This window comes from Tupaia chinensis, unplaced genomic scaffold, assembly GCF_000334495.1.
Source record: "Tupaia chinensis unplaced genomic scaffold, TupChi_1.0 Scaffold000231_1, whole genome shotgun sequence".
In the NCBI taxonomy this organism is placed as follows: domain Eukaryota; kingdom Metazoa; phylum Chordata; class Mammalia; order Scandentia; family Tupaiidae; genus Tupaia; species Tupaia belangeri.
In genome coordinates, this window is record NW_006159706.1 from 2,083,297 (window position 1) to 2,092,247 (window position 8,951).

The window sequence follows — 8,951 nt, forward strand, 5'->3', positions numbered from 1 at the left end:
CGCAATCCCTTCTCCTCCATTCTCCTCTTGGGATCTTGGGCCCGCATGCACACGCGCCCGGCGTGAGTTTAAGCCACCGGGTCCGGGACGCGAACCGCGGTCGACTACGTGGGAGTCCAGCGACATAGCCATTACGCTAACTGCTGGTCCCAAGAGTGCATTTCTCTCTCGCTTCCTCTCTCTCATGTGTGCTCATGTGCTATCATAAATACCTTAAACTTAAAAAAAATAATAAAATAAAGGTGACAGAGTGGAGACAGCAAGTGTAGACAACTGGGGCCAGCAGGTGGGATGGTGGTTAAAGTGTTGGACTCCTACAAGGCCAACTGCAGTTTGAGTCCTGGGCCGGGCGACTTGCTCACTTTCTCTCTCTCTTTCTCTGGTTAAATTTAAAAGTAATAACAGGGACCAGCAGATGGCATAATGGTTTCATTGCTGGACTCCCAACGTAGCTGACCACGGTTCGTGTCCTAGACCTGGCAACTTGAAATTCACACCAGGGTGCATGTGCATGCCCAAAATCCCAAGAGGAGAATAGAGAAGATATTGCAGCATGGCCATCCCCCGTGGGGGATAATTTCTCACTTTCGGTCTCTGTTTCTCTCTGTCACTCTGGCAACTGCATGTACCCTATAGCAGAGATCTCTCTTAAAATAATAACAACAACAAATTAAATAAACAATTCTAAAATAAAAAGTGTAAACAACCTCACACAGGAGCTGTCTCTCCATACGGAAACAATATGCATCCATGAGTTCTCTGCCCTGTGATCCTTGAGAGACTGCACCCTGGGAATTTCTTTTTTTCCTTTGGTTTTTAGATTTTTAACTTAATTTAATTTATTTATTCATACTTTCTCTTTTTTTATTATTTGACCAGAGACAGAGAGGGAAAGTGAGAAAGCAAGTCGCCAGGTCTGGGATTCAAACTGAAGTCGGCCATACGGGAGTCTAGTATCTTAGCCACCATGCCCTGTTTCTTTCTTTTTTATTTTTTTTAGGTTTTTGCCACAGGGCATGTACTCTAGCTGGAGAAAGACAGAGAGAGAAAGAGAGAAAGTGAAATCACCGCCGGGGGGATGGCCACACTGCAACCACTTTTCCGCCATTTTCCTCCTAGGATTTTGGGCACCTGCACATACACCTGGGTGGTTCTAAAGCCACCAAATCCAGGACTTGAACTGTGGTCAGCCATGTGGGAGTCCAGCGGTTTAACCACCACACCACCTGCTGTCCCCTCCCTTTGAAAATATTTGCTATAAGATGTGTGCACTTTCTGAAGAGACAGAGAGAAAGAGAGACAAAGTAAGAAAGCACATGCCATGGGGCATGTGTGCTCACTCACAGATGGGAGATGGCCACACCACAATCCCTTCTTCTCCATTTTCCTGGGGATTTGGGGCATGCGCCTACACATACCTGGAGTGATTTTCAAGCCACTGAGTCCGGGCTTTAACCATGGAATCAGCTATGTGGGATCCAACCACCTTAACCTCTGTTCCACCCACTGGCCGCAGTTTTATTGATTGATTTATTCATTTTTGGAGAAGTTTTTGCTATAGGGCACGTGTGCTCACCAGAAAGACCGAGAGGAGAGACAGAAAGTGAGAAATTACCTCCCCTCCCCCAGGAGGAAATGGCCACACCGCAATCCCTTCTCCTCCATTCTCCTCTTGGGATCTTGGGCATGTACGACACGCACCCGGCGTGAGTTTAAGCCACCAGGTCCGGGACTCGAACCACAGTTGACTACATGGGAGTTCAGTGTCATAGCCATTACGCCAACTGTTGGTCCCATTTTATTTATTTTTTAAAATCCACCATAGAGAATGTGTACCAGAGAGAGCCACGCACGCACCCCGGACAGGTTTTCCCAACGCTATGGTTTCCTTGCCTCAGCCCTCCAAGCTCCTCAGATCCAGGGTGCCCAGTATGTTCAGCGTAGCTAGGGATCCAAACTGGTGGCCAACAGTGTGGCTTCCAGCAGGCTCTGGTGTGCTACTAGCTGTGCTGCTAGACTGGGTCCCATTGTGTTCTTTGGAGGCAACTGAGGAAGCTAAAAACAACAGCAATGAAAACACCTGAAAGGTCACAGGTCTGGACGCTCTCCCGACTAAGACTAAACGAGGATCAGCTGTGTGCAGGCCTGGGGCAGGAGCCCTGCCAGGAGCCAGGATGCAGTCCCCGCTGCCCCTCCCAGCCCTGTGGCTTTGGGGAGTCATCTCCTCCTCCTAGAAGAGCTAAGGATGGGGGCAAAGACAGCAGACCCCATCCACTTAGTCCCCTTCCTCTTCCCAAGCACCCCTTTGTTTTTCCTCCTGGACTTTCTCTGGTTTAGGAAATAGAAACTGACTGGCAAGTTCCTCCAAGGGTTGTCATGTGGAGAAGAGGTGAATAGGTGCATTAGGATTTGGGGTTCCCTGGATATGCAGTAAAGGAAGGAGCCCCCACTTGTGGGGCAGAGGACCACCCACGCAGTACAGACACATGCCTGGCTTTCTGGGCAGCCACAGAGCCGACCTGTGGAAGGCCGGTAAACTGGCATCCCCATCCCGGCATCTATGCAGTAAAACCAAGGAGACCCTGGAGTGTCCTTGGGCTTGGGTGGGCTGGGACATGTGTATGACAGACAGGCCTATGTGCCAATCAGAGGGGCGCTAACTCATAAGCTGAGATGGGGCCACAGGAGTGAAAATGGCTGTTGGGAAGTGACTGAGAAAAGCTGGGACTAGAAAGGGGAGATGGGGTGTCCCTTGCCGGAGCCCACTGGCCAAGGGGGAAGCTGAGGCACAATGAGGGGAGGCTGCGAAAGTCTGGAGATGTCCAGGAGGCCTGCCTCAGAATGGGGCGGGACCTCCTATGACGACCCCGCGACTGCCATTCCCCAGCCACCCGTTTTCCTGCAGCACCAGCTGCAACCTGTGGGAGAGCGGGAGGAGGGCTGGGAGGCACCCAGCTGGGCTTCCCCGGAGGAAGCCGGGGTGAGACGCCAGGCACGGACACTGCTGCCACCTAGTGGGCCAAACCTCTTATTGCTCGTGGTTCAACCCCAGGGACATTCTCCCCTGAGCCCGAGAGAGACGGGGCTGGGGTGAATGGGGGAGACCCCTGTGCCCATAGATTTGGGGATGCAATGCAAGGAAGAGCCTTGAGGAGGAAAGCACACACCCCTGCATTGCCCCATTGCTTTCCACCATGTGCTTTGGCCTTCGCTTCTGTGCATCGGGGGATCGGGTGCCGACTTCACAGGGTTCCTGCAGTGGCTGAGTGGATCTGTGTGAAGTGCTAGGCATGGTGCTTGACAGATGCTACCTGCGGTTGATCCAGGGCTAACTGGAGGTGTGTAGCCCTGTCCCCGATGTCAAAGCGTGCTTGCTCTGTACACACAGCTCCCTCAATCCAGCACCTGCCCCACCAAGTCCTATTTCTAAATTCTGGGCTGCCCAGAGGATGAAGGTTCTGCAGGCCCTACCTCTGCTGATGGGTGCTTGGAGGAAGGGCCCGGCCTCTAGCACATCCTTTCTCCCCTCACCCTGGTGTCACCATTGGAATGGCTCTGGGTTGTGACCTCATAGAGCCCTACCCTGGTAATCTTTCATCGTAATCTTTCATTGTTATCGGAGTGCAGGGGCCATGAGGCTGTGGTACTGGCTGTCGCTGTGGGTGTGGCTGGCTGGGCTGGCAGCCACAGAAGCAGGTGGGAAGCTGTCTTGGGAGCAGTGGAAGGAGGTTCAGGGAACAAGGGGTACCGCAGCCTTAGGACTGGGAGGCCAGCCTGGATCCTTCTCTGAGTCCTTCCATCCCATCCTGTCCCAGCGAGCTCAGCTGACCCTGGGAGCAAAATCAAGCCCCTCCATAGCCACGCTGTGACTGTGTGACCCAGTGGGGCCCTGAGTCAGTCTCAGCCTTTTGGGGCAGGGGCAGGGGTAGGCTTGGTTGTCACAGACGTTGCTCCGGGTCCTAGCGCCCAGTCCAGAGGGTACCAAAGTGCTCGCCCCAGAAGCAGAGTCTCCATTCTTCATAGACACACCTGACTTCTTTGATTACCCAGACTCGGACCAAGCCAGGCTTCTGGCTGTGGCCCAGTATATCGGAGAGAAACCTGTGGTCTTTGTGAATTCAGGTAAGAACCAGCTTGAGAAGGAGCCTCCCTTCCTGTAGGGGCCTGGAGGAGAGTTGGCCTTGACTCTCAAGTTGGAGACAAGGGTCCCACCTCCCCCGTGTCGAGCAGGTTCCAACTCCAAGCTCTTCCATCGCATCCTCACGGGCACCCTCGTGATGGCCTTCTTCTTCCTCCTCCTCCAGTTCTGCACCCACGTGTAAGGCTCGCAGCCCATGCCTGCCCCACTTCCCAGCCCTAGGCAGGCAGGTGCGACCTCCCACCTCTGACCTCCATGTCCCACAGGAGCTGCCAGAAAGGGGCCTGAAGACCTTGACAAGAGCCCTGAGCGTGACCTGAGTGTTGACCCCACCACCCCTGCGGAGAAATAAGTCCTTGCTTTCTTCCTCCCTGACTGCTGGGTGGCCAGCCAGGTCCCTGCCCTTCCCTGTGGTCATCCTGCTTCCATTCCCCAGCCCCCACCTCTCCATCCAGGCCCCAAAGAACTGGGTAAAGAGAGGGCGCTGCTGGCGGTCACGCAGATCGTCTTTATTAGCGGTCTGTAAAGCACCTCCCAGGGTCCCCGACCCCAGATTGGAGGAAGCCTTGAGAGTTCTGTAGCACCAGGGACATGCCAGGGCCCGAGGGCAAGATGTGCGGCCATACGGGAGGGGCTGGGCACTCCCACCTGCCCCGGGGGCACTCAGCACTGGGAAGGCAAGGCTGGGGGTAGCAGCTGCCTCCCTCCCTCACCCCAACAAACTAGTTTGGATTTGGGCATTTAAATAAATAAAATAAAATAAAATAAATAAGATTCCTCAGGCTGGCCTCCCCTGGAGAGGAGCTCTGGGGGGGCCCATGGAAGAGGGGGCAAGTTAGGGTGTCCTCTCCTTCCCCGATGATGGGAGCTGAGAGGGATTTGCAGCAGAGGGGCTGGGATGTCCTTGGCTGGGGCCTCCTTGTGTCCGACTCCCGGTCTCCTTGGACCCCCCGCCCGGCTCTCACAGCCCTCCAGCCCTGCATGGTGGGAGGTGCCATTCTCCAGAGCTTCTCCAGAGCAGGAGTGGGCAGGAAGGGGCTGGCCAGCCAGCGCAGGGGTCCGCCTCCTGATCGCTTGGCCCTGGCCCCGGCCCTCACCCCTGAGGACAGGTGCCCCCACGGCGCTCTGAGTCCATCTGTCAGTCCTGGGTCTGTCAGGCAAGAGGGCCCTGGCTCCCCACCCCGACCCATCAGCCCCAGAGCCCAGTCCCCACAGGGCGGGGCAGCGCCAGGAGGGTGCCCAGACCCCAGCTCAGTCCTGGGTCTGACAGGGAGAGGGCGGCGGGGAGCCTCGGGGCCGGAAGAGGCGGCAGGCCCCACGGCAGATGAGGAAGAACCAGTAGAGCTGCGGGGCGAGCAGCAGCGCGGCGCCCAGGTTGACGTGGGCCGGGATGGCCAGGGGCACGGCGAGCAGGGGCAGGCCGGCGTGGCGCCCATAGGCCCAGTACAGGTAGGGGAACAGCAGCACCCGGCAGCACAGGAAGCTCAGCAGCATCAGGGCTCCGTTCACCTTGTGTAGCAGTGTGTGCTGCTGCTTGTACTGCAGACACAGAGCGGGGTGGCAGGGCTGGAGGAGGGAGGGCCCTGCTCCCGTTCTGCCCCTCTAGCCTCCTCCTTCCAGGTAGGTGTGAGGTTCAGGGCCCTAGACCACCCCCTCTGCTGCCTCCCCTGGCCCCAGCCTGTAGTGCCCCCCACCTCTGGGCCTGTACTTTAAAGAATCCCTTGGGGCCAGGAGCTGGCAGCTGGCGTGGTGGTTAGGGCACTAGACTCCCATGGTCACCGCGGGTGCTGGTGCGTTCTGGACTCTGCGGTTTGAAAATCACTCTGGGCGCATGCGCATGCCTGCCCAAATTCCCCAGAGGATAATGGAGGAGAAGGGATTGCGGCATGGCCTGGGGGGTTTGGGGCTGGTGGTGATTTCTCACTTTCCCTCTCTATCTTGGAAGTACATGCAAAAAAAAAAAAAACTTTAAAAAAAGGGGATCCATGAAGGTCCCCAGAAGTGCCCGCCCCTCCTAGGCCTGTTCTTCAGGTGCATGTACCCTCAGGCACCCTCTCACCTGGATGAGGATCTTGCCAAGGCAGACGAAGGGGGTGCTGACCTCCGCCATCAACATGCAGCCTAGAAAGAAATCTCCCTTGCCCTGTCGCCACACCTGGGAGGAGAGGAAGGATGGTGAGGCGCGGGGTCTCACCTTGCCCGCCGTGGCTTTCGGAGACGTGCGCTCTGCGGGGCTGAGCGTGTGTGTGCAGAGGCAGAGCTGGGCGTGTCACCTTCTATCCCTCCCCCAGTCCTGCAGGTTAAGACTGGCAGCCTCACACTACCAGAGAAGACACTGAGGCTCGAAGGCACGCAACGACAGCTCCAACACACCGCACTGAGCATGCCCAGCCCAGCCCAGGCCCACTGTAGGTCCTTCGTGCCTCTGCACCAGGGATGGGCTGGTGCTTGGTAAACCGTCCCTGTTGCTGGCCGCCCCTGGTGTCATCCCAGGCCTGCTTTGCTGCCAGTGCCTGCACTCTGGGCTCCCCAGGCCCCGCCCCGGCCCTCTGGGCTCTGCAGGGACTCACCACTGACAGCGGGAAGCACACCAGCACCATGACGGCGTGGTGGAGCACCATCAGGAACTCCTTGTGCAGGTAGCCGCGCACCACGGCCCAGGTGCTGCCCGGGGCTCGGGTGCCTCCACCGTCCTCTCCGTGCCCTTTGACCTGGTGCTTGTGCCAGTGACAGAGGAACATGGCATAGATGTCGTAGATGAAGTAGGGCACTGCAAACTGCGTGTAGGCCGAGGAGAGCCAGTGCCTGGAGGGCAGAGAGAGAAAGGGCTCGAGGAGGAACAGAAGAGCCGGTGAGAGCAGCTCTGGGCGCCGGTCATTGCCGGGCGCTCCCGTGAGTCAGAGCTCAAGTGATCTTCCCGACACCCCGGGAGGAAGTGGAGTCTCGCATTACACATGATGGGACCCGAGGGGAGGCGAGAAATATGCCCGAGGTCACGTGGCCCCGCAGCTAGTCAGTGGTAGTGCTGGATTCAGACCGGACCGACCTCGGAACCCCCCATTTCTCTCACGCTCTCCCCCTGCCCCGCAGGACGGTGGGGGGAGCAGGAAAAGAGACTGGAAGATGCCTACAAGCCGAAGGGCCGAGACAGAGTGAGGATATGAGCACAGGTGAGGCATGGAAGACAGCCGAGGTTAGGGCAACGGACAGAGAAGGGTGAGAGCCATGGGGTGATCCCAAACGCTGGCGGCCTCCTCCCTCTGCGCAGCTGGCACTTGGACAGTCCGAACATTCCCATGCGTGAATTCAATTACTCTCATCGCGAGCTTCCTATAAACGATAGGTGTGGTGGGGTGCTCCTCAAGGCCTGCCCGTGTGGCAAGGCTCTGGTTTTCATCCAGAAACCTCCCTGGCATGCCCGGCTTGTAACAGGGAGCTGACAGAAGTGGGGGCTGAATCACAGCAGGGAGGCCCTGCTGGGGGTACCTGACTTCCTCTCTGTCTCTCTCGCTCACGAGAGCACTCATACCTACACTTACAAAGGCAAAAGTGGGCAGGATCGCATCCCCCCTGGACGGCGAGGCTGAGTAACCTGGCGGAGGAGTACACACAGGGGGGCTGGCCCTGCGGCCCTCCTTCTCAGCCTCAGTGTCCTGGGAGATCCGAGACACAGGCCCTGCAGGGGACTGAGAGGTGCTGGGTCAGTCCTGCCTGCGATTCTGCCCAAACGTGGGCAGAATCTCTCATTTTTCATGTACAGCCAGCATGAGAAGACACGGAGCAAAAGGAGCCAAGAACACGGAAAGTTCTTCGTACTTTGAGAGTAAACAAAAACGAGAAGTGCATGAATATGCAGCATTGCATTTTTCCTCTTGAGTCAGCACCTTGGCACTTTCCCTTATATCCTGTGATGGTCTGAGGAGGGGGCAGGAGGTTGGGAGGGCAGGGGCCGGGGAGCCAACACCAAGTTGGCCAGCAGCTCCTGAGAAAGGACCCAGGGTTAAGCCAGCTAAGGACAGCAGAGAGGTGGAAGGTGAAGGCAAGCTCAGGAGCCAGCCTGGAAGAAGAGAGGCAGTGTACACTCCAGCAGGGCCAAGTTCAGGGAAGAGAGAACCTGAGCTCCGAGGTGCGGCCGTGTGGACAATGTGGGTGGGAGGCAGCTGGTCAGAAAGCAAAGGCAGGAGCACGGGGAGAGTGGGAAGGCCAGACCGGCCCACCGAAGTTACCGCAGGGAGGGCCCAGATTCCGGCCCAGCCGACCTGGCAGGAGCCAGGACCCCTGCGACCGCTGGGCGGTGGAGAGGACCAGGAGAGCCAGCAGGCCCTGTGCTGCCATGCAAAGTATTAAATCCGTCCCACCCTCTCAGCAATTAGGTGCTCAGAAGTAGGAACAGCTGTTGCCCCTGGATTAACCCTGATCCTCCCCACCTACCTGAGGATTAAAGGGTGGAAGAGGGACAAGAACAGACCTGGGGGGAGGAGAGGTGAATTCAAGAGCCAAAAGGTGACCTCTGTGCATGGAGGCTGAGGAGGGATTGCTTGGAGCCCAGTTCACCTGGGAAGTGGCGGGAAGGGCGGGGAGACAGGCAGAGAAGCCAAGTCCCAGGGCAGTCTGAAGACAGGGCTCCACATCTACCAGGGCAGCCAAGACCTGCCGAGGGCCACCACACACTGCCCCATTGCCCGGTCACGGCGGCCCCTTCCAGAGGGTGCTACCTCAATGGACAGATGCGGGGACTCGCCTGCGGGAAAGGGGGGGAAACAGAGAGCAGGGGGCCCCTCTAGATCAGGGTCATCCAAATCCGTGGCTCGGT

The 8,951-nt window shown here is 57.5% G+C and overlaps 2 protein-coding genes across 5 annotated transcripts in view; one reads left to right on the forward strand and one right to left on the reverse strand.

The window, feature by feature from the left end:
* Nucleotides 1–3,632: 3,632 nt before the first annotated feature.
* On the forward strand, nt 3,633–5,474 carry FIMP1 (fertilization-influencing membrane protein 1). The gene is made up of 4 exons (XM_006148277.3): nt 3,633–3,696; nt 3,964–4,122; nt 4,231–4,318; nt 4,405–5,474. The coding sequence occupies exons 1-4, from the start codon at nt 3,633–3,635 to the stop codon at nt 4,424–4,426; spliced, it is 333 nt and encodes a 110-aa protein (XP_006148339.1). The 3' UTR covers nt 4,427–5,474.
* The window catches only part of TLCD3B (TLC domain containing 3B), an 11,979-nt gene continuing 8,417 nt past the window's right edge, over nt 5,390–8,951 (reverse strand). For all 4 annotated transcript variants that reach the window (XM_006148205.3, XM_027771735.1, XM_006148207.2 and 1 more), the window contains 3 exons: nt 6,709–6,943; nt 6,198–6,293; nt 5,390–5,677 (listed from right to left, as the gene is read on the reverse strand). In XM_006148205.3, the coding sequence (XP_006148267.1) occupies nt 5,390–5,677; nt 6,198–6,293; nt 6,709–6,943 (619 nt within the window). The remainder of the gene's footprint in view (nt 5,678–6,197; nt 6,294–6,708; nt 6,944–8,951) is intronic.

Coding starts and splice junctions, on each gene's coding strand:
- FIMP1 (XM_006148277.3), top strand. CDS start 3,633: ATGAGGCTGTGGTACTGGCTGTCGCTGTGGGTGTGGCTGGCTGGGCTG. Junction 4,123..4,230: donor TGTGGTCTTTGTGAATTCAG/GTAAGAACCAGC, acceptor CGTGTCGAGCAG/GTTCCAACTCCAAGCTCTTC. Junction 4,319..4,404: donor CTCCAGTTCTGCACCCACGT/GTAAGGCTCGCA, acceptor CATGTCCCACAG/GAGCTGCCAGAAAGGGGCCT.